The sequence below is a fragment of the Zingiber officinale genome, chromosome 5B (assembly GCF_018446385.1).
Source record: "Zingiber officinale cultivar Zhangliang chromosome 5B, Zo_v1.1, whole genome shotgun sequence".
Classification (NCBI taxonomy): Eukaryota; Viridiplantae; Streptophyta; class Magnoliopsida; order Zingiberales; family Zingiberaceae; genus Zingiber; species Zingiber officinale.
The window spans coordinates 78,811,983-78,835,980 of NC_055995.1; the positions used below are offsets into that span (position 1 = coordinate 78,811,983).

A 23,998-nucleotide genomic window follows, 5' to 3' on the forward strand; every position below is an offset into this window, starting at 1 on the left:
CTGGTAGGCTGCTATTGGTTATGAGGGCATCTTTTCGTTTGGAAACCTCCGCCTTCGCACATATCGCCAGTATGTAATGATTATTGATCCTTGACTGACAATTGTGATTCTCCGACTCCTGCATGGCTTAGCTTATCCGATCTATTGTGGCCTGCCTCTGCCTCGCATCCTCCGATAAGACCCAGCCTCTAAGCGTCACCTACCAGTCGGGCTAACTCTGAACAGCTCTGTCGATCCTGGTCTGTACCCTGCGCTTTGTGTTTCCTGGCCCTCGATCGTAGGCCTGTAAATCGAGCTGTCTCTAAACAGCTCTGCAGATCCCGACCTGTGATTTGTACTTCCTGGCATTCGAATCGCAGGCCTGTAGATCGAGCTGTCTCTAAACAGCTCTGCCGATCCCGACCTGTGGTTTGTACTTCCTGGCCTTCGAATCGCAGGCCTGTAGATCGAGCTGTCTCTAAACAGCTCTGCCGCTCCCGACCTATGATCTGTACTTCGCCTGTTGTCTCCCTTCGTCTTTCTACTACTTTGCCCCTTCGATCGACAAGTCTGCCTAGCCTCTGACTATCCCATATGCTTGACTCTGACTGCCCCGTCAGCTTGACTATTGACTGTCAAGTCACCTTAACTATTGACTGCCAAGTCACCTTGACTATTGACTGCTATATGGCCTTGACCCTTCTCATCCTTTCCTTTTGGGCCCCTCCATTGCCAGCCGTATCACAAGCCTCCCCCACAAGTCTAGTCGAAGGAGGACGACAGTCTGACTAACTAGACTTCAGCACATCTCCAAGATCTCAGCATATCTTTAGGACCTCAGCATATCTCTGGGACCTCAGCATATCTCTGTGTTCTACCGTACCTCTACACCCTCTGCTTTCTGCCTCACGTACCAACCTTTGACCGTTGTGCCCCGTCGGTTGGGATACCATGCCTCCTTAATTACTTTACCAGTCGCTTGGGGCACAGTGCTTACATAATTGCTTTGACTTGAAGGCAAGCTCCCCTTTTTAAAGAACCTTCCAGCCGCTTCCTTGTCATTTTGTCCTTCTTCTTTCACGCTTTCCTACTTCCTTTTGATAACCTGCGTTCCACCAATTTCTTTCCCTCGTGATGCATTCCCCCATTTCTGATGAGGTTGATCAACCCCCCTCCCAAATGCGGATAGATCAACTCACCTCACAACTTGCCGAGAAAGAACGCGAACTGGAGCTCATGTCCAGGGATCGAGCTCGTCAGCTGGCTGCCTTGCAGGACATGGACTCCCTGTATCGTCTTGCAAAATCTCGCGTGCATGCGGAAAAGGTGATGAAGGAAGAATACCAGTCTGATCTGCAATACCAACTTAGCCGCCTAGAACATTTGCAACGAGAGCATGAGACGGAGCTATCTCTTCTCCGCACGTGCCTTAACGTCAAGCAAGACACAATCGCTCAGCAACAAGCAGTGATCGACTCCTTACACGCGGAGCTGGCTCGAGCTTTGAACGCCCCAGAGGCTCCTGAGTCCCTCGACATTTCTTCACGTGGCAGTGCTCATGCTCCCTGACCAATTCTTTCCCCGAGTTAAAGCTAGTCCGGGTTTTAGTTGTCTCAGTGGCTCCTGACCCATGAGACGTTCCTTCTTGTAGCCTCAGCTGTATCACCCACTTATCGAGCTGTGCTGCTATACTTGTACATTTGTCCTTTTCCTGCATAGTCTTTCTTGTTCAATTTTCATCTAGCAAGCATTCTTAGAAACTAGCCCGTATGTAAGAGACAAGAGTTGCGTCGTGCCTCATTTTTATGAAGTTTAGATAATCAAACCAGTATAATGCTTGAAAATTAAAACTGTAATGAACGGGCAAAACCTGATTTCGCCGTTAATATTGATGCTTTATGGGTGTGATGGATGACCTCCCGTATTTAGTACCTCGCATGTTTGCTGCATATTCGCAATTTGCATAAAGAAGCTAAAATAAAATCAGATGTAGTTGACCTGATTATTTGAAGACGCTCTGCTCAGCGTGAGGCATATCAGTCTGAAAGCTCGTTAGGCATGGGTGACGGATTCACTTTTGATTCTCGCATGGGAGCTGATTTTTGATCCCCGCATGAGAGTCGACCTGGAAGGTCGTTGGGCGTGAGAACAGAGCTCACTTTTGATTCTCGCATGGGAGCCGACCTAAAAGGTCGTTGGGCGTGAGAACAGAGCTCACTTATAACTCGCACTGAGGCGAGAGTCTGGGACAACCGACCTAAAAGGTCATTGGGCGTGAGCACAGGGCTCACTTTTGATTCTCGTATGGGAGCCGACCTGAAAGGTCGTTGGGCGTGAGAACAGAGCTCACTTATAACTTGCACTGGGGCGATAGTCTGGGACAACCGACCCAAAAGGTCGATGGCGTGAGCACAGGGCTCACTTTTGATTCTCACATGGGAGCCGACCTGAATGGTCGTTAAGCGTGAAAACAGAGCTCACTTATAACTCGCACTAAGGCGAGAGTCTGGGACAACCGACCTAAAAGGTCGTTGGGCGTGAGCACAGGACTCACTTTTGATTCTCGCATGGGAGCCGACCTGAAAGGTCGTTGGGCGTGAGCAGAGCTCACTTATAACTTGCGCCGGGGCGAGTGTGGGACAACCGACCTAAAGGTCGTTGGGCGTGAGCAGGGGCTCACTTTGATTCTCGCATGGGAGCCGGCCCGAAGGTCGTTGGGCGTGAGCACGGGGCTCACTTTTATTTTGGGAGCCGACCAGAAGGTCGTTGGGCGTGAGCAGAGCTCACTTATAACTCGCTTGGAGAGTGCAGGACAACCGACCTAAAAGGTGGTTGGGCGTGAGCAGGGCTCACTTTGATTCTCGCATGGGAGCCGACATGAAGGTCGTTGGGCGTGAGCAGAGCTCACTTATAACTCGACCTGAGAGGTCAGGGACCCGACCTAAAAGGTCATTGGGCGTGAGCACGGGGCTCACTTGATTCTCGCATGGGAGCCGACCGAAGGTTGGGCGTGAGAGCAGGCTCACTTATAACTGCACTGAGGGAGTGTGGGACAACCGACCTAAAAGGTGGTTGGGCGTGAGCAGGGCTCACTTTGATTCTCGTATGGGAGCCGACCGAAGGTCGTTGGGCGTGAGCACAGGGCTCACTTTGATTCTCATTGGACCGACCACGAAGGTCGTTGGGCGTGAGCAGGCTCACTTATAACTCGCACTAGGGCGAGTGCTGGAGACCGACCTGAAAGGTCGTTGGGCGTGAGCACAGGGCTCACTTTTGATTCTCGTATGGGAGCCGACCTGAAAGGTCGTTGGGCGTGAGAACAGAGCTCACTTATAACTCGCACTGAGGCGAGAGTCTGGGACAACCGACCCAAAAGGTCGTTGGGCGTGAGCACAGGGCTCACTTTTGATTCTCGCATGGGAGCCGACCTGAAAGGTCGTTGGGCGTGAGAACAGAGCTCACTTATAACTCGCACTGAGGCGAGAGTCTGGGATACTCCGGTCCGAGACCGGTGGCGGTGGCGCTGGTCTAAAACCAGTAATGATACTCCGGTCCGAGACCTGTGGCGATGGCGCTGGTCTAAAACTAGTAATGATACTCCGGTCCGAGACCGGTGGTGATGGTGCTGGTCCGAGACCAGTAATGATACTCCGGTCCGAGACCGGTGGCGATGGCGCTGGTCTAAAACCAGTTGGACCTCAAACGGCAAAGGCACAGATGAATTGCTCTTTTCCGCTTTCATTCATCTTGCCTATGCCGACCTAATTGCTTTTGTCAATCTGGTCGTTATTACTAACCTTGGGCTTACTCCTCCGCACCACTTTTCTCCCTGCAATCGCACTATGTATGGCATAGGATTAAGAATAAAGAAAGGGGCACATAAACCTTACTGGACCCTTGAGCCATAATGCTCTCGTAGTTTGTGATGATCCCGTAGCTCTCGCGACGCGCTTGGCTAGATGATCTGATCAGGAGATACTTACGCAGAACTGCTTACTCGGATGATCTGAGCAAGCAACACCCCCCTAGGACTGCTCGCTACTTCTCTGATCTGACCCTCACTCCTGCTGACCCGCCCTGTCTCATTCTCGGCCCTTTTGAATTGCCTGGATTTTGCGGCTTTGTGAAACTTCCCGCTTAGTCTTGGGCCTTTCATGAAAAGTGCATCTTTCTTAGGCCACGCCCCTTCATGATTGCCTTGCCATGTCAATCCTTAATGCACTTCTTCTCGGGATGACACCTGTCCGACGCCTTTATTGCTCACGCCTCCTGATGCCAGCTTCTGACCCTTTTCCGCACCCTTCGGCGCTTACTTCCTATCAGACGACGCTGGGGCGTATTACCCAAAAAGATACTTGGCTCGACTCTCGATGTTTCCTAGGAATGAATGGGCTTTATAAACCCTAAAGGCAGTTCGCCGTCTTCACTTTGACGCTTCGCTATCCTCTTCCTTTCGCTCGTGGCCACTTCTGGTAGTGCAACTTTTCGTCTTCCTGCTTGCGCCCGACCTGTGACCCCTCTTCTCTTCAACCTCCTCACTTGCTTACTCCTTGTAATCATGGATGGTAAGGAAATCTTCTGGTATTCATGCTACATCTCTGATTTAGACCATCATGACCTATCTTCACTTCAATCCAACTTGGGGCTAGACGCCGCATATGAGTTTTGTCTTCCTTTGCCAGATGAACATCCTTCTTCTCCCCCCGAAGGGTTTATCACTGTCTTTAGGGATCAAGTCTTAGGCGGTCTTCGCTTTCCCTTACATCCTTTCCTCTCCGAGTTGAGTCAATATTGCGGTGTTGGTATCTCTCAGTTTGCCCCCAATGTATTCCGAGCCGTCTGCGGAATCATTATCTTGTGCCGCATTTATCAAATTCCCTTGACCGCTCAACTATTCCATCATTTCTATTCCTTCAGGTGGGCTGAGCCGGGGGTGTTCAACGTACAGGCCAAGCCGGGCTATAAATTTTTTGATGACTTACCTTCTTCCAACAAAGGCTGGAAATCTCGCTTTTTCTTTCTTAAGCCCCCGCCCCCTTAGCTGGGCCTTCCCAATGGCGTTCCATCCTTCCTTCGGACTTCCCTTCACACGTTCATGAATCTGCCTGCTCCACAGCTTCGGACAAGCTGACCGGTGTTGTTGTTCACTTGTCCGTGCTGATGCTAGAAGGCATTCTGTACGCTTTTGGTCTTAGCCCTGTTTCAACAGAAATCGGAGCTCCTTTTGGTAAGTTTCTATTTTTCATATGCCGCTCTTCGCTAACTGAGGTGTTTTTTCCTCTTATTTTTGCAGTGGCTGCCATTCTCCGTTCTTTTGCCAGCCAAGAAAAACCCTCCGTGGTCGTTCTGCAAGCTCTGAATGAAGAGCTAACACAAGGCCTATCTTCTGATCCCGCTGCTTCCGTCGGTCTGCCGCCTTCGGAATCCCAAACTTCTGATGCGGTGGTCACCTCGACACTTATTGAACCACCTGCTCCCAGCCCTGCAGACTCATCCCTACTCCGAGTCTCTGATCGACCTGCAACTGGACCATCGCCAGCAGGACAAGTGCCCTCTCCTCTTCCTACTATAAAGTTGTGTCTTGCACGCAAGGGCAAGAGAGTAGCACCGGTCACCGCAACTTCTCCGCCACCCCCTCGCCGCCAGCGTGTAGTTGGCATCTCTTCTCCTTCCAGGTCCTCGGATACAAGCTTGGCCCAGGAGAAGGCCTCTGATATGGAAATTGCAGACCCGTCCTTGGACCTGACAGCTCCGGTGCCGGTCCAGAGCTTATTACCTGCCCCGCCTTCGCCCTCTGGCGAACAGCCCCAGGGCTCGATGACTCCCCCAGCCTCTTCTCTTCTTCTGCCTACAAGCTCAGCCTCACCGGCCCATGAACTGCCTTCCACGGAGCTAGCTTTCGAGGCTTCCTGGAGACTTCCCTCCGAGACCGATCCGGCTTATGCACCTGCTGCCGCCCTATCTTCTATCCTTGGTAGGGTTGACTTCTATGGGGACTTGGCTACCTCCTGGCAATTAGCAAATCGTCAGTTCTGGGAGAGCAGTTCCCCTTTGGAGGGGTTTGATCAAATCGCCCATTCCTTGGTAGCGGTAAGCTCCTTTTCTTCTCCTGGGCATTCATACATTTATGTAACCCCCTTTCTCTTCCGATGGCCGTTTGCAGACCTGTTCCGCGAGTTTGAGCGCCGTTCAACAAGCGGCCGAGCTTTAGCGAGAGAATGCGGTACTCAAGGCCCGTCTTCGGGAACTAGAGCCCCCTGTGGCTTCCTCGGCTCCTCCTGAGCCTTCACTGGGAAACTTGGATGCATATCTGCGTGCCGCTGGGGAATCCGAGGCCTCTGCCCGAGCTATGTCCCATGCCGCCTTCGATAAGCTACAAAAGTTGGAGGCGGCCTTAAAGGCGAGTGAATCCTCGTTGGCTTCTGAAGCGGAGCGCCATCGCGTGGCAGTTTCTGACCTGCAAAATAAAGAGGCAGAGCTGCTTTCCCGATCAGCTGAGTTGACACTGTTACGGCAGAGTCAGGAGCTCTTGCAAATGGGACTGGCTGATGCCCAGGCTCTGGCTCTTGCTCCCGCTGCCCGGGAGGCAGTCATGCAAACTCAATGGGAAACGTGTCAAGCCACCCTTCAATCTTTGCAAGCAGATCTCTTGAAGGCCCAGGAAGCAGCATCTCAGGGCCAGAGCGATTTATCCATGGCCCGCGCTGAGGCCGCCGAGAACAAGAACAGCTTGGAAGTGTACCAGGCCAGCAAACCAGAGCGGCTGAAAACCTACAGACTGCCCTATGTCCGCTCTTCCTTATTCCTCCGAAAGATGGGGAACTGGATGATCTTGCTGCTATGTTACGGGGCCGCTGGCGGGGTCAGACAGGCATTCGAGCAAGGCTTTCTGCGCTTGGCACCCCTGCCACTTTTCTGGATACAGCTCGCTTATCTAGGGAGTTGCCGCAAGAAACTTTTCCTTCTTTTGAAGTGGACGATGGACTCTTCCTTCTGGAGGCTCCCCCCTTGCGGCTGACCAGACTTCCGTTGATATTTCTGCCCAAGCCCTTCCTGCTACCGCTCCTGGAGCGTCTGCCGATCTTGCGTCCTCCTCCACCGTGCTGGCCGAACCCGTGCTCCTTCCGTTGGCACCCAATGACCCTGCACCCTCTTCTCCTGATGTCGTGTAACCGAAAACATGCCTTAATGTTAATATTTATGCACTGATGTTGAATCTTCTATAACTGTATTTGTCTGTGTGGTTATGCTGAACTTTTGATGACTATACTCAGCTTGCCCATGCTTATTTTGCTTTGCTACGTCGTTCTTCTTCTGATAATTGCTTTCATACCGAGCCCGGCGAGAGCTAGATTTTACTTTTTATTTCTGCTGCATGTCTATGAAGCCCGCTAATCTGATGGCCCTTCCGTACACCTTTGTCCTTACTAGGCGATCACCTATTCGGCGAAAAGCTGGCTGAACTGAGTGTGTCCTTTTCCCCTCTTTTTTCTTTTTCCTCTTTTTACGTACCTTATGAGACGCCTCGTATCTCGACCCCCTGCCTTTCCTATAATGCCCCCTGGTTATATTCTCGAGGATCATCATAAGGCGTTCCCTGCCTATCTCCGCCCCTGTATCAACCGTCCGTTGTCGACTTACGAAAATATCCTTCCTCCGCAATACCTATAAGTATCTTCTTACTCTCGTCCTTCTGTTACGATTCGCCATCACCACGGAGCACTCAAACGTCGCCGCTGCAGACTAACTTCTCCTTAGACTTTGCCGAGATCCTTCCTTTTCTCCAGGCTTCTTCTTTTCGTTTGTTCTTTCTCCTTCCAGAGGTAATCTCTTTTGCAATGACCTCTTCTTCTTGGTTCTCCCTGTTAGCGGAGCACTTCCCGGGTGCTTCGACTTTTGCCGAGTTGGATTGGGATGACCTAAAGTATACTTATGAAATCCCTACTAGCTTTCGCCCCATCATCCCTACTGGTGTGAACCTATACTTCGATTCTCCGCCTGGTTCTTATACTTTCTTCACTGAACAATTTGTATCTGGCCTTCATCTACCCCCTCATCCTTTTTTATCTGGAGTGTGCCGCTACTTCAAGGTCCCCCTAGGCCAATTGACTCCCAATTCCATAAAGATTTTGTGTGGCTTCGTAATACTCTGCGAAGTTTGTGAAGTTTCCTGGTCAGCTCCTCTTTTTCACTGCATCTTCACTCTTGCTCGGCACGCTGACGGTCTTTTTTATGTCCAAGCTCGTAGTCACACTGCTTTCTTCTCTCTTCTTCCTCCTCCCAGCGTTGACTGGAGGAAAAAGTTCTTTTTTCTCCGGTTTCCAGAGGAAGTAGATTGGCCTCTGCGATGGCAATCTGAGCTACCTCTGACTCCGGCGTTGGAAGACTTCCATATGAACCTTCCTTATACTGTGGCTGCGACCCGCATGGAGGATTGGCGCTTGAATCTGACGAGACTGTTGTCCGGCGACCTACTTTCTTATTTCAGGCTGAGCCCCCCTTCTCCTGAAACACCGCACTCCTTAGGTAAGTTCGCGCTGAGCTTCCCCTTTCGCTCATTTTCGCTGTTAGAATGACCATTCGTGTTGGTGCCTACAGCTGAGGTTTTGCATCGTGCATCAGAGGTTCTGCCTTTGCCCCTCAGTGATCTGTAAATACTGCGACGCGGTCAGTCAATCTTGGAGAGGAGGCTACTCCCTCATTTTGGATCCACCTCATTTGGGGCAGCGCCTCAGCCTACTTCCAACCCCGCCTCACACAACGCTTCTCCTTTACCTGTCGCCCCGAGCCGAGGTCGGGGTCGCGCTCAAGCCGGCCGTCTGGCTAGACGCGTCTTCCGAGGAGCCCCCCGGGCCTCTAGACGTGCTCGCGGAGCCCTTCATCGTGTAGGTCGAGGCTCATCCGGTCGGGGTGCCACAGACAGGGCTGCTTCAGCCTCTCCACAGGGTCAGCCCTGCTCTGATAATTCTGACTCTGACAACCAGCCCCTGCTTCACAGACGACGTCGGAGACCAGGTCTGACTTCACAAATGCTTGATCCCGTTCCTTTTACTAACATATCGCTCCCAGTTACCACCGTGGTTGGCTCCAACACCACTCCCCTCCTCATTCTTGTTTTATTTATCTGGCAGCCTCTCCCAACCCCTACAGGGGAAGACCAGCGGCATCCCGCTCTGCCCCTACCCCTGCTGAGGAAACCAGCTCAGGCGAGCGTCATGACACAGCACCAACTGAGCACATTCCCTGGCCACCTCCTGCTCCTCCTGGTTCTGCCGCCGGCCCTTCTCAACCTCCTCCTCCGCCCGCTATCGTTACAAAACCACTATCCCTTCTGAAGCTGCTTTAGTTCGGCGACATGACGTCCCCACGAGCCTTCTGATGATGAAAGGCTGTCTTGGCAGCTTGTGGGCAGAGAGCATGAGTCAAATGAATAGCGCGCCGCCATTAGCCCAGATGGATAGATTCTCGAAGTCCTGGGCTAAAGTAAGTACCCCTTACCTTACACTTGTTATTAATTTGCCTTAACTGAAGCATATATCTTCCATCCAGACTCATGCAGAATCTTTAGTTCTGAACCAATCTTTCCACAACCTCCATCATCAAAGAAAAGAACTCCGAGAGAGAGTCTCTGAATTAGAGCTGCAACTGAATGACCCAGCCCAAGCTAGTTATGTATTGCGAGCAAAAATCCAAGCCTTAACCAATCAGACCAACTAGCAGAAAGGGTCCCTGGTATAGGTTAGAGATGAGCTCCAAGCTTTGAAGGAGGGGAGAGCTGCATCTGAGGCAGGGTATCAGCAACAACTAGCCCACCAGGCTCAGGAAATACAGTCCAAGGATACCCTTCTGCAGGAGAGGAACAAGAAATTGGAGGTTCAGGCCGCTCAATTGGAAACTCAAGCAGCTGAACTGAGGGCTCTGAAAGCAGAACTATCCCAGTCTCGAGCGGCTTTGACGGGAGTATCCACTGCCTTGGCGATCTATCGGGAAGGAGAGAGTGATCGTTGTCTTCAAAGTCGACTGTTCTATCTGAGCTCTCCTGAATTTTTATCCCAGGCTGGGGCACGCTTTTCTGCAACCGTACCCTACACGGCGGCTGGAGTTATCCGACAACTTCACGCACAGAGCTTCTTGAACTCCATTCCTCCCGCAGACTTCTTGGATCAAGACAAGATCATTCAAGGCTTTCCGGATGAGATTTTTGCTCCTTTTAAATGATCTGTACCAACTGCTCGAACTGATGAGAATTTTACATGTACATTCGTATCTTTGAGTTTTTACTTGACTATCCTACTGTATCCAGGCCCTTCGCCTGACCTGGCTCCCTCCAACAGAGTTAGCACCTCTCAGACTCGATAGGGCCGTAGGTAGGTAGCACTCCAAGGTCGATCTAGCTTCCTTCCTTGAGCATCCTGCAAATAATAGGCCCCCGATGCCAATTTCTTGATAACTTTGTATGGTCCGTCCCATTGAGGCACCAACTTTGTCACTTCCCCTAAGGGCTTCACCTGCTTCCAGACTAGGTCTCCTTCTCCGAAGAATCGAGGGATTACCCTTCTATTATAGTTCTGTCTCATCCTTTGTCTATAGGCTTCCAGCCTGGCAGCTGTTTGTTCGCGAATTTCGCTGATGAAATCTAGTTCGGCCAGTCGTCGCTCTGTGTTTCCTTCATCGTACATCATTCTTCTGACGGATGGTATCCCGACCTCCAGAGGTACTACTGCTTCATTGCCATATACCAAATGGAAAGGTGTGAGACCTGTACTTTCTCGGGGTGTCGTACGATAAGCCCACAAAATGCTCGGCAGCTCGTCCACCCAATTGCCTCCCATGTGATCCAGCTTGATTTTGAGCCCTCGCACTATTTCTCGATTGACCACCTCTGTCTAACCATTGCTCTGAGGATGAGCCACTCAAGTAAAGGTCTGAGTTATGCCAAACCCCTTGCACCAATTTTGTATCTTGCGTCCCTGAAATTGCCTGCCATTGTCCAACACTAACTTATGAGGTAAGCCGAATCTGCAAAAGATATTCTTCCACAAGAACTGGATCACCGCATCTTCAGTAATTCTGGCCAGAGCTTCCGCCTCTACCCACTTGGAGAAGTAATCTACTGCTACCAACAAAAAGCGTCTTTGCCCTGTAGCCATCGGGAAAGGTCCTACAATATCCATACCCCATTGGTCAAAGGGACAAGACACTATAGAAGTTCTCAGCAGTTCTGTGGGTCGGTGCGTCAAGTTCTGATACTTCTGGCATGATAAACAAGTATTCACCAGCTTCTGTGCATCCCTTTGCAGGGTAGGCCAGAAATACCCGGCGAGTAGTACTTTCCGAGCCAGCGTTCTTCCGCCTGCATGATTGCCACAGCACCCCAAATGTATCTCCCGCAAGGCCTGCTCTGCTTCTTCCATATTCAAGCACTTGAGCAGAGGTCTGGAGAAAGACCTTTTGTACAGTTGATCTCCAATCATAACATAAGAATGGGTCTGTCTCCTGAGCATACGCGCCTCTTCTAAGTTGGTTGGTACAATTCCTTGCTGGAGGAAATTTATGATGGGTGCCTTCCAAACAATTACTCCTCCCAGGTTATTTTATAGATCTATCTGAGCTATAAAGAAGGTCTGTGCTATAGATCTGTCAAGTACCCAAGTGGTCAGGGAGCTGGCCATTTTAGCTAATTCATCCGCTCTTTCATTTTCGGCCCTGGGAATCTTAGTGACTGTGACCTCTTTAAAATCTTTCCTCATCTTCTCATAGGCTTCCTTGTAAACTTACATTTTTTCGTTGTTTACCTCAAAATGTCCGGTCACCTGCTGAGTTACTAGCTGCGAATCTGAATATATTATGACTCGGCTTGCCCCCACATGCCGAGCTGCTTGCAGACCTGCTAATAGGGCTTCATATTCTGCCTCATTGTTGGTAGCTCTGAAATTTAGCCGTACAGCCAGCTACATAATGTCTCCCTGCGGAGATATTAGAAGTGCACCTACACCACTTCCATGATGGGTAGCCGACCCATCTACATAGACTTTCCAAACCTCCTCTGAATCCGCTTGATAAACCTCTGTCAAGAAATCTGCCAGAGCCTGTGCCTTGATCGCGGTTCGAGGCTGATACTGTATATCATATTCCCCTAGCTCGGTTGCCCATTTGATAAGCCGACCTGCTACCTCCACCTTCGTGAGAGCTCGACCCATCGTACTGTTTGTCAGGACAGTAATAGGATGCGCTAAAAAATACGGTCGGAGGCGCCGAGCCATGAGAACAAGTCCGTAAACCAACTTCTCCAGGGATGTGTACCGAGACTCAGCCCCCTTCAATAGATGGCTGAAAAAATACACTGACCGTTGTACATTATCCTGCTCTTTAACTAGCATGGCCCCCACGGCCTCGGGGGTGGCTGATAAATAGACCCAAAGGGGTTCTCCAACAACAGGTTTGAACAGCGATGGTAAAGATTCCAGGTATTACTTCAGCTCCTCAAAGGCCTGTGTGCACTCTTCCGTCCACTGAAACTTAACTACTTTCCTAAGCACTTTGAAGAAAGGCGCGGCTCGATCTGCAGATCTGGATATGAATCTGGACAGCGCCGTTATCCTGCCTACTAACTTCTGCGTTTCCTTCAGATTCTGAGGGATCTGCATGTTTCGGAGTGCTTGAACCTTCTCAGGATTGGCTTCTATCCCTCATTCAGTCACCAGATATCCCAAAAACTTCCCTCCTTTAGCCCCGAACAGACATTTTAAAGGATTCAGCTTTACACCATATTGTCTTAAAGTCCCATAGGTTTCTTCTACATCTTTTATTAGATTGGACGCCAGGGGGGACTTGATTAGGATGTCATCAACATAGACTTCAACGTTCCACCTGATCTGACTCCGAAAGATTTTCTCCATCATCCTTTGGTAGGTGGTTCCAGCATTCCTGAGCCCAAACAGCATGACAGTATAGCAGAAAGTACCATCAGCTGTTACGAAACTAACCTTCTCCTGATCCTCCTTAGCCAGGGGTATCTGATGGTATCCCTGGTAAGCATCCATCATGCATATCCTCTCGCAGCCAGCAGTTGAATCTACCATCTGATCGATCCGAGGGAGAGGATAACAGTCTTTGGGGGTGGCTTTGTTGAGATCGCGGAAGTCTATGCAAACCCTCCACTTGTTGTTAGGCTTCTTTACCAATATGACATTAGATAGCCAGGACGTGAATTGTACCTCCCGAACATGTCCTGCTTTCTTGAGCTGATCCACCTCGGCTCGGATAATTTTATTTTGGTCAGCAGAGAAATTTCTCTTCTTCTGCTTGACTGGCTTGGCTTCAGGTATTAGATGCAGCTTGTGTTCAGCTATCTCTGGTTTGATTCCGGGCAGTTCTTTCGGGGACCAAGCAAAAACGTCTCTATTACGGATCAGACACTGTATCAGCTCCGACTTAAGCTCCGGTGGTAAGTCACTGGCTATGCGAGTGATGCTCTCTGCTCTGTCAGTGTGCAGCTGAATCTCTTCCCAAGGGATAGGCTCCTCGGCCATAGGCAGAGGCTCCTCTTGGATAGCGTGCACACCACCATCTTGAGTCTTCCTGCTCTTGCGTGCCTCCACCCGGACCATATCAATGTAGCAGCTTCGGGACACCTTCTGCTCTCCCTTGACTTCTCCAACCCGCTCGCAGACCGGAAACTTAATCTTCTGGTGGAAAGTGGAGACAGCAGCCCTGAACTCATGCAGAGCCGGCCTTCCTAGGATGACATTATAGGAGGAAGGAGAATCTACCACTATAAAGGTGCTCCTCCTGGTGCGCACCAGTGGCTCCGTGCCCATGGATATGGCCAGCTTAATCTGACCCATGGGCTTGACTTCGTTACCTGTGAACCCGTATAAAGAAGTGGTTACAGGTTGGAGCTCAGCAGCATCAATCTGTATCTCCTCGAACGCAGCTCTAAACAAAATATTGACCGAGCTCCCGGTATCCACAAAGACCCGAGCCACTCGGCTGTTAGCAATAACGGCTTTGATTATGAGGGCATCTTCGTGGGGTAGTTCCAGACCCTCTAAGTCTTGTGGCCCAAAGCTAATAACAGGGTCAGACGCCTGCTCGTGGCTGCACCCCACAGCTCCCACATATAACCGCCGACTGTGTGACTTACGGGCTCGGCCTGAGTCCCCGTCAGTGGGTCTTCCTGAAATCATGCCGATCTCTCGTACAGCGGCGTTACCCCGATTTTCCAGCTCCCCGATATCTCTTCGGTCTTCCACGGGACCAGCTTGGTTAGAAGGACCGGCTAGGTTGGGCCGGGTCTGACGAGCACGTCCCGCTGCGGCCCGTTCTTCCTCCATTCTCTGTATTTGGGGCGCTAACTCCGGGGGAGGCAAGCCCTGCTCTGCAGCTCGCCTGGAGTCACGGGCGAATTGGAAGCAGTTACTGAGATCGTGCGTCCTGGACCGATGATATGTGCAATATGGTGCTCCCCTTGGCCCAGGCCTGGGCGCGTGTACGGCAGCAACTCGCGGAGCTGGTCTGACTCCTTGAGCGGGCTGAGGGGCAGGCCTGGGTTGAACGCGCTGAAGAGGCTGAGCTGGCTGTGGTGCTCTCCTCTCAGGTCGGTTGCTAGGAGCCACTGTCTTTTCGGCCTTCCTCCTAGCTGCCTGAGCTTCCTCCACTTTGATGTAACAAGAAGCTTTCTCCACCATGTCATCAAAACTTCGGGCGGGGTTCTTGATGAGATCCCGGAAGAATTCCCCTTCTAGCAATCCGTGGGAGAAGGCGCTCATCAGTATTTCTGAGGTGGCGGAGGGGACATCATTGGCCACCTGACTGAACCGATTGCTATAGCTTCGCAGAGGCTCGGTCGGACCCTGTTTAAGAGCGAAAAGACAATGGTCAGTTTTTTGATACTTACGACTGCTGGCGAAACGGCGTAAGAAGGCCGTTTTGAAATCCAAGAAGCGATTGATGGACTTTGGGGGCAATCCATCGAACCACTTCTGCGCCAAACCCGACAGGGTATGTAGGAATACTCGACACTTGACAACATCGTTGTATTGATACAACATAGCCGCGTTCTTGAACTTTCGCAGATGCTCTTCCGGATCCTTGCTTCCATCGTATTCTCCGATGTTCGGGGCTCGATAACCTCTTGGTAGGTTCTCCCTCAAGATCTGAGCCGAGAAGGGTACCTTGTCATCCGGATCTTCGGGCAGCTCTTTGGCAGAGATTATAGCTTTTCCCTTTCCTGACTCCCGGGGCGGATGCAGAGAGCTTTCCACCACCGATGCCTGCGGCTCTTCTTTCTTCGGACTATGCTCGCGAGGTCCAGGTTGATGATAGTTGCGGCGAGGCTCTCGGAATGAAGTACGAGGGGGTTCTTCCTGCTGCTTCCTCTTTGAGCCCCTATCGGAGACAGGAGCTGGTTCTTTGGACGCTTCAGGCACTAGGCGAGGTCGTGAAACTGTTCCTTGTTTTTCAGAGGCGGCTTGCTTTCTGACCTCCTTGAAAAGCTGTACTCCCCCGCAGTCATGGTAACATTAATCCTCCTGCTGGAACTTCGACCAGAGTCCTCCATCTTCACGCTTCGGATCAGGCTGTTGTGCTTCCCACAGACGGCGCCAAATTTGATCCTGTCCGAAAGTTGAGTCGGACGGAGGCTGGTCGCGACGGCCTGGTTGTTGACGGAAAGTCGTGGGTAATCTGGCTCCCACGGGCGGCTGACGATGCTGCAGGCCCCTGCACACACTCAGACGATCTGCCCCCCCCCCCTCACGTTAGAGACCAGAACCCAGGGAAAAAGTCCCCGGATCAGACCCTCCGACGCTCAAGTCAAGTACTTTTTCCCCAGAAAACGCAAAGAGCAGAAAGAAACTGACTGAAAGTGAAAAGTTGTGGAAAAATAAAGTGATGAGAGAGCGTACCCGCGTCTGAAGAAGCCTCCACCTTTTATGCATCGCCCCGCTTCTAGAACCTGCAAGCCTATCAGAAAGCGTTAGACGCTAGACTTTGTCGTGTAGTCCCCGACACCTGTTGTGCTGCTATTGGTTGTGAAAGCATCTTCTTGTTTAGGAACCTCCGCCTTTACACATAGGTTTTGTCTTGTAATGAAGGATATCTGGTAGGCTGCTATTGGTTATGAGGGCATCTTTTCATTTGGAAACCTCCGCCTTCGCACATATCGCCAGTATGTAATGATTATTGATCCTTGACTGACAATTGTGATTCTCCGACTCCTGCATGGCTTAGCTTATCCGATTTATTGTGGCTTGCCTCTGCCTCGCATCCTCCGATAAGACCCAGCCTCTAAGCATCACCTACCAGTCGGGCTGACTCTGAACAGCTCTGTCGATCCTGGTCTGTACCCTGCGCTTTGTGTTTCCTGGCCCTTGACCGTAGGCCTGTAAATCGAGTTGTCTCTAAACATCTCTGCAGATCCCGACCTGTGATTTGTACTTCCTGGCCTTCGAATCGCAGGCCTGTAGATCGAGCTGTCTCTAAACAGCTCTGCCGATCCCGACCTGTGGTTTGTACTTCCTGGCCTTCGAATCGCAGGCCTATAGATCGAGCTGTCTCTAAACAGCTCTGCCGCTCCCGACCTGTGATCTGTACTTCGCCTGTTGTCTCCCTTCGTCTTTCTACTACTTTGCCCCTTCGATCGACAAGTCTGCCTGGCCTCTGACTATCCCATATGCTTGACTCTGACTGCCCCGTCAGCTTGACTATTGACTGCCAAGTCACCTTGACTATTGACTGCCAAGTCACCTTGACTATTGACTGCTATATGGCCTTGACCCTTCTCATCCTTTCCTTTTGGGCCCCTCCATTGCCAGCCGTATCACCTGGCATCCCCTTTTTATACCTTTTCGGGCGACTTTCTATATTCTCCTATTTAATGTTATTGATTACCGACAAAAGATATTTTTGTCTTATATTCATTCCATTTAATGATAAATAGATTGTTTTATTTGGTTTTCTCCTCCCATTAATTATTCGTTATTTCCTCTCCTATCATTTTATCGATTCATTATATATAATGTCAACGCCTTTCTTCAGAGTTGGACAGGTGCCCCGCTCGTCTCGGGCTCCCGACCCACTTATCTTATTTTCCTGCTGACCGGTTAACTGTACTCGCTTACTCAGATGGCCGATCAGACAAGGGAACTTCCGATCGACTGATGAACCACTTCCCCGATACAGCTGAGCTTCGCTCAAGTCCTGGTATTGACCGCCTTGACTCTGACCTACACCGTGATGATTAACTCATGCCAGGTAGGCTCTTATCACCGTATCATAAGGGCTTAATTTAGGGTTAAAGACCAAGTAAATAACATGATATTAGGGTTAAGACCAACTCTTTATCTAAAAAATAATTAATTAATTAACATTGAATCTGAGATGAATATGATTCTATAAAAAAAAATTCACAGACAATATAAATAAATAAATAAAAATATACATAAAAATATCATGACTGTCAAAATTATAAATAAGCCAACTCATTATCTAGAATTAACGGCACAAAACACATAAAGTCAAAACAATGTCGACATATTAATGCTATTCCTCTTTTATTAATATTTTACTCGTCACCTAACTTTTATCAATTACCAAAAACAGGTATATCACTAAGGGTACATTTTATCAATTACCAAAAACAGGTATATCACTAAGGGTACATTTTATCAATTACCAAAAACAGGTATATCACTAAGGGTACATTTGATTTAAGTTTTAATACATTTGATTTAAGTTATCATGTATAATTTTAATTATGTGATTATTAAATAATCATATAATCAAAATTATAGAGAATAAAACATAATCAAATATTATTTGGTTCAACATAGGTGATGCAACAAAAACTTATTTGTTTGAAGATTTTAATGAATAACCTAATTTAATATTTTACTATATTATCCTTAGTTACAAAACTAACTATATATATATTATTATTTTTATTTTTATTTATTTTTATTATTATTATTATTTAAACTTTATATTTTTTATTTTTTTCATGCTTTTCTTTATTTTTATGTTTTTTTTTATTTTTTATTTTTTTTATTTTTTTCCATTTTTTATTTTTTTAAAAAAAAATACTTTTTATTTTATTTTTTTACTTTTTTTATTTTTATGTTTTTTTATTTTTTTCCTAGTTTTTATGTTTTTTATTTTTTTTGTATTTTTTTATATATTTTTTTACATTTTTTTTTAAAAAAAAATTTACATTTTTTTCTATTTTTTATGTTTTTTCTCATTTTTTTTTTTACGTTTTTTTCCTAATGCAACAAAAACTTATTTGTTTGAAGATTTTTGATGAATAACCTAGTTTAATATTTTAATATATTATCCTTAGTTACAAAACCAACTATATATATATTATTATTATTATTATTCTTTATTATTATTATTATTATTATTTAAACTTTATGTTTTTTGTTTTTTGTTTTTTATGTTTTTCTTTATTTTTATGTTTTTTTTTTTTTTATTTCTTTTCATTTTTTTATTTTTTTAAAAAATTATTTTTTTATTTTATTTTATTATTATTTAAACTTTATGTTTTTTGTTTTTTTATTTTTTATGTTTTTCTTTATTTTTATGTTTTTTTTATTTTTTTATTTCTTTTCGTTTTTTTATTTTTTTAATTTTATTTTTTTTATGTTTTTTTTATTTTTATGTTTTATTTTATTTTTTTCCTATTTTTTATGTTTTATATTTTTTCTATTTTTTTCATTTTTTAAAAAAAATTTACATTTTTTCTATTTTTTATGTTTTTTTCTCATTTTTTAACGTTTTTTTTCCTATTTTTAATTTTTTTTTATTTTTTTAAAGTTTTTTATTTTATTTTTTATATTTCCCTTTTTTCCTTTACATTTTTATTTTTATCACATTTTTCTCTTATTCGAGGGCATTTTGCGTACAAAAATTTCATTAACCCCGGAATTAAGAAAAACCTCAATTTCTCAATTTTTCGAGGTTTTCTGATTCTGGGTTACATGCCCCTTTTGCTGAGAATGATCGATTATATAGCAGGGTTTTGTTGATAACCTTGGATAGATAATTAAGATTATCAAGAATAATCCTGAACCAAACGTACACTAAAAGTAAAGCCCTAAACTTTTTTTTATAGCACCAGCCATATATAGATTTTCTTGGTTTTTTTTATAAATTAATTAGTTAAATTAATATATTAATATTGTTCTATTAGGATAAAAAACAAAATTACACTTTTAATTTAAAAAAAATATTCAAAAATATGCTCTAAAGGATCTTAACTCATCACAATGTTCACTTTATTCCATCCTTATATAATAACTGTTTAAAAAAATATAAATCCAGTTAATCCTAGGTGATTACGATTTTATATAATTTTTTCATCAATAATCAGAATAAATCAAGAAGTACTCACAGTGGACAATAGATGATTAAGTAGTTCAACATCTATTAATTATACACCCTTTTAAAGAAAAAATTGAGAGTAGCTTGTTTATAGAGAAAAAATTGAGAGTAGCTTGTTTACAATATCCCTTAATTGGTGTAGTGGTCGACTAATTATATCCCAGAAGTAAAAATGGATCCTAATCACCCAACGTCACCACACTAGTTCAAACTTTGAAGGAAAAAATAATAATTTAAATAGTGAAATTTTTAATACTACTACTTGCTGAGATATTATACTTTATTGGGTGCAATCAAGCTACGAGGCTTTTCGCAATCACTAATCTCCATCGACGTTGGCAGTGATGCTTTTACCAATTCAATCAATTAATCGATGAAGGCAATTGAACTTAATAACAAATTAAAAGAGATAATGGATCGTAAAACTCTTTGTTAAAGGGCAAAGTATGCAACGCCATACATAATTCACGTCACAACATCTCCACTAACCAAACTGCTAAAATTAGGAAGAGTCTCTAAGCCCACTTGGCAAGAAGTGACATCAATCCTGCTCCCAGTAGCAAGGCAAAATTGATCATGACCTGAAGTTTTACGTTACTCTGCACTTTAGGGTTCATAAAATCAGCAGCAAGGAGATCGACAAGCGCCATGTAGATCAAAATTCCAGCAGCTACAGAATCTAGTATTCCTTGAGTGATCAGGGACGAGGGACTATTCTCATTGTAAACGGACGATATTCCAATGCCTATCACGACCCCGGCCGGCGTTGTGAGAGAAAAGAAGAGTCCCATTGTTAGCATTGATCTCACCTTGAACCTTGCCTGTGTATATATATGATGAAATACAGTGTGGATTAATGTTGTCACCTTAAAATTATAATAGAAAAAAATGAAACACAAACAAAAGTAGTATACTTATTGCATGATTCAATCAAACATTGATACTTGTAAATAATTGCTCTCTTATAACATTTGATTGAACCAGCCAATTTACCACTTTTTAACTCAAAAATTATAATGGGTTGAACTAGTTTGAGCCAATATAATCCCTTCTGGGTTCGAAAACATTAGAACTCAAAGCCAACAACTAGATGATAAATCATAATGGTAAGTAGGCATGCTATTATTAATTCATTACTATTTTTATACACTATGAATTTTAATAGTAAACTTGCAAACAAACATAATGCATAAACAATTATTGCATCTACCAATCATAGAAATATCTACCAATCATAGAAATGAATAAAAGCATTCACTATGAGTTTAATTCTTTTCAACAAAAGTCAAGAACTAGATGTCAGGCCATAATGTGTAGGCTCACTATGTATTTCATGGTACGATTGATTGGTCATCATATTTAAGCTATGGAGTTTAATGGTAAATTCAACTTTTAAATGAATTATAAGGAAAATAAATAAATTGATTGCACAGGTAACTAAATATTCATAGCTGAGAACAATGTGTACCTGAGCAATGCATCCTCCGAGTCCCATGCCCTCAAGGAACTGGTGAAAAATTAGGGCAACCAAGAGAGGTTTTAGGGTTGACGGAGAGTTAGATACACCCAATGAAATTCCTATGATCACGGAATGTACTAGAATTCCCAACTCCAGAACCTGTCCATTAGTTTTTTTTAAAAAAAAAATAATCAAATTATTAAGCAAGATATGGAAATAATATAATTTTGAAAAACGAATGTTTCACCTGAGCGATAATTCGATGGCGAATTAGTTGAGTGTTCGATGATGAATCATCCGCCGTACCCACGGCATGCGAATGCCCATGCGTCATATGATACATCATCCCTTCCACATCCACCACATCGATATCGGTGGCCCCTTTCTCCGCCTCGCCCGCGGCGATCGATTCCGCCACCGCCGCTGCTCGCCCCTGGGTGTGCACTCGGGTGAAGTACCCGGTGGCGATCGTATCAATCATCAGCGTCCCGATGGCAGCCATCATCGCGGCGAACCCGGCGAAGGGAAAGCTCTGCCAGGGGATCGGATCGAGGCAGGGCGACGAGAGGCCCTCGAAGGCATCGGGGAGGATGTGGATGAAGGCGGTGGCGAGGATGACGCCGGCGGCGAAGGACTTGACGACGAAGAACGGGCTGTTCTCGGGGCGGATAGCCGGGATCCACTTGCCGAGCGAGGGAATGAGTACGCCTGCCGCGCTGCAGACAAGGATGGAGAAAGCAGCGGCGATCTTGAGCGGAAGGGCCGCCTTCTTGTCAAGGGCCCCCTCTTCTTCGCCGTAGTCGCATTCGCCAGAGGAGAACAGAGGGAGGAGAAGAAGAAAGTGGAGGAACAGGCAGAGACGCCACCGGTGGCCGGAAACCGTCATCTCTCCGCTTGCTTCGTCAAAGAACAATAGAAATTAATTTACTTACATATGTGAAGCATAGGTCGTATTTATAGTGGGAACAAATTATATATATATATATATATTTTAAAAAATATGAAAAAAAAAAGTTTTTTTAAAAAAATATGGCAATAAGCTATAATTTTAGTAATAACAAAATATGTAAAAAAAAAATGGCATTTGGATGTCGACATAATTGCCATATTTGGATAAAGTTATAGCGAGAGAGTTTCCCATAATAACAACACGAGCAGATTATGGGCTTAATTTGGGGTTAAGGACCAGTAATAGTAATATGTCGACATCTCCAACTCTACTCAGCCAATTGGAATTCCCTAATTAATTGCACATGCCTTCGTAAAGTCAGCTAGATGTCGACATGTTGACGTTAATCCTCGATAATTGCGCAAGTTAACAGATATTGATTCAATTTTAGATTGATTTAATCTCGATTTAATTTTTCAGTAATAATATAAGAATTGGTAATCAGTGAAAGAACTATGGTTATGAATTAAAAATTGTGTTAGAGTCAGTGACGGGCGGCGAGGAGGTGGGCGGCGAGGACTTGGTTCCAGGCATCGGGGAGGCCGGGGAGGCACCAGTGGATGCAGTCGGCGAACTCGCCCGGGCGCGCCTGCTGCTCCGGCGTCAGCAGCCGGCCGCCCTGCCGCACCGTGAACACGGAGGTGTGCGCGTCCTTGCGCCGCTCCGACATGGCCGTGACGTCGACGAAGCCCACCGGCACGCGCCGCCCCGGCGAGCCGAGCACCCTCTTGGCCACCTCGAACATCTTCATGTCCGTGCCCGACACGACGCCGGCCATGTCCGTGATCGGCAGCGTCTCCTTGGCGCACTTGATTCCCGCCGCGTTGCCCCAGAACGAGCTCCTGCGTCGGCGATTAAAAATGGCGCCTTGGCATCAAACAATCCTCATCGTGAAATCGTGCTAATCTCTCAATTACTTACTCGAAGTGAATCGGAGACATGCTCATGAAGAAGACGGACGCCTTGATGGGATCGACGTTGCGATCCAGCCAATTCCTCAACGTCCCCAGCACTCTCTCGTAAGCTTCGTACCTCAGAATCGGATCGTGGTCCGTCCAATTCTTCGCCCCTGGTCGGCTGCTTTCGATCGATGAAGCGAGAAATCAATGTTTCCGATCCAAATTTACAGTCGAAAGAAGGATCGACGGCGAGCGATTGGTTAGAAGTGGTACTCACAGGACACGCATCTCGAGGGTGTTCATCCACCATATGTAGGTATCGAAGACCAGCACGTCCGCCCCCTTCCAGTGGACTGCGTGCTTCTCGATGGCATCGGCGTCGATGATCCGCACGGCGATGCTGTGGAAGTTGGGATTGTCGGAGTTGGACTCCACCAGGAACGGCGCCCAGTAGAACTCAATCGACGCGTCGTAGTCCTGGATCGGTTTCAGATTTCGCCCAAATCAGCTAGGTCATCGATTTGGTCGATCGGTCGGTGAGGAGGAAAATTGTGGTACCTTTGCGGTGAAGATGATTCGGGATCCGTCGACCCGGCGGCTCCTCCCCTCCGGCGGCACCACGGCCTGGATCAGGCAAACGAGGGACTCCCACTGGTTTCGATTGATGGAGTCGCCGACGAACAGCATACGCTTCCCCCGGAGCCGCTCCAGCAGTAGCCTCGCGTCGAATCTGGTGAATCGAACCGAAATAAATCAAACCACGCATTTTGGAGAGAAAAAAAAACTGAGCCGGTCGGGGATCGATAAGAGTACTTGGGCAAGGAGCAACCGGCGGGCTGCCACCGCCACTTCTGGTACGCCGCTTCCCGCCGGCCGTTCTGCAAGCACGACATCTGCCGAGAGAGGTACTGGCACTCCTCCTCCTGATAAAGCGGGTACTCTACGTCGTCGAACACCCACTCGCCGTGCGCCAGATCGCACGTCTCCGGCACGACGCCCACCGCCTCCGCCGTCAAGTTCGCGCCGGCGATTTCCGACGGCTGTTGGGTGAGGCCGGCGTCAGAGATTTCCTGGGGTTTTCTCTGCCACGGCGAGAGGCGGGCCATGGTCTTGATGTCGCCGACGTAGGTGATGAGGCCGAAGAGGGAGATGGTGAGAGCGACGGCGTAGATGGAAAAGTTGCTGCCTTTCTTCGTGTACGAACAGAGGAGCTTTGCCACCGGCAGCGTCGGGTCCGGAGGTAGCCCGAATAGAAGTTTCCGGCGAGGGGTGTGCATGGCGACAGTGAAGGAGTTGGCCTGAGGGCGAGCCGGAGAGGCGATTCTGCTC

General features: G+C 47.2%; 3 protein-coding genes across 3 annotated transcripts; 1 reads left to right on the forward strand and 2 right to left on the reverse strand.

The window, feature by feature from the left end:
• The first annotated feature begins 1,113 nt into the window (after nt 1-1,113).
• On the forward strand, nt 1,114-6,261 carry LOC121986763 (protein enabled homolog). Its single transcript, XM_042540704.1, has 2 exons — nt 1,114-1,531; nt 5,273-6,261. Exons 1-2 carry the CDS (start codon nt 1,114-1,116, stop codon nt 6,259-6,261), a joined length of 1,407 nt encoding a protein of 468 aa, XP_042396638.1.
• A 13,544-nt stretch (nt 6,262-19,805) lies between these two features.
• On the reverse strand, nt 19,806-21,723 carry LOC121987517 (zinc transporter 5-like). The gene is made up of 3 exons (XM_042541282.1): nt 21,069-21,723; nt 20,831-20,980; nt 19,806-20,183 (listed from the first exon to the last, which is right to left on the reverse strand). Exons 1-3 carry the CDS (start codon nt 21,705-21,707, stop codon nt 19,878-19,880), a joined length of 1,095 nt encoding a protein of 364 aa, XP_042397216.1. The 5' UTR covers nt 21,708-21,723; the 3' UTR covers nt 19,806-19,877.
• Nucleotides 21,724-22,146: 423 nt separating this feature from the next.
• Nucleotides 22,147-23,998, reverse strand: LOC121984622 (protein trichome birefringence-like 28). The gene is made up of 5 exons (XM_042537655.1): nt 23,483-23,998; nt 23,228-23,399; nt 22,947-23,146; nt 22,692-22,847; nt 22,147-22,612 (listed from the first exon to the last, which is right to left on the reverse strand). Exons 1-5 carry the CDS (start codon nt 23,944-23,946, stop codon nt 22,255-22,257), a joined length of 1,350 nt encoding a protein of 449 aa, XP_042393589.1. The 5' UTR covers nt 23,947-23,998; the 3' UTR covers nt 22,147-22,254.

What these genes read in the sequence shown, in the direction of transcription:
- LOC121986763 (XM_042540704.1), top strand. Translation starts at nt 1,114, where the DNA reads ATGCATTCCCCCATTTCTGATGAGGTTGATCAACCCCCCTCCCAAATG. An exon ending in CGACATTTCTTCACGTGGCA is followed by an intron (nt 1,532 to 5,272) that starts GTGCTCATGCTC and finishes TTATTTTTGCAG; the next exon opens with TGGCTGCCATTCTCCGTTCT.
- LOC121987517 (XM_042541282.1), bottom strand. Translation starts at nt 21,707, where the DNA reads ATGACGGTTTCCGGCCACCGGTGGCGTCTCTGCCTGTTCCTCCACTTT. An exon ending in GCCATCGAATTATCGCTCAG is followed by an intron (nt 20,981 to 21,068) that starts GTGAAACATTCG and finishes ACTAATGGACAG; the next exon opens with GTTCTGGAGTTGGGAATTCT. An exon ending in TCGGAGGATGCATTGCTCAG is followed by an intron (nt 20,184 to 20,830) that starts GTACACATTGTT and finishes ATATATACACAG; the next exon opens with GCAAGGTTCAAGGTGAGATC.
- LOC121984622 (XM_042537655.1), bottom strand. Translation starts at nt 23,946, where the DNA reads ATGCACACCCCTCGCCGGAAACTTCTATTCGGGCTACCTCCGGACCCG. An exon ending in ACCCTCGAGATGCGTGTCCT is followed by an intron (nt 22,848 to 22,946) that starts GTGAGTACCACT and finishes GATCGAAAGCAG; the next exon opens with CCGACCAGGGGCGAAGAATT. An exon ending in ATGTCTCCGATTCACTTCGA is followed by an intron (nt 22,613 to 22,691) that starts GTAAGTAATTGA and finishes TCGCCGACGCAG; the next exon opens with GAGCTCGTTCTGGGGCAACG.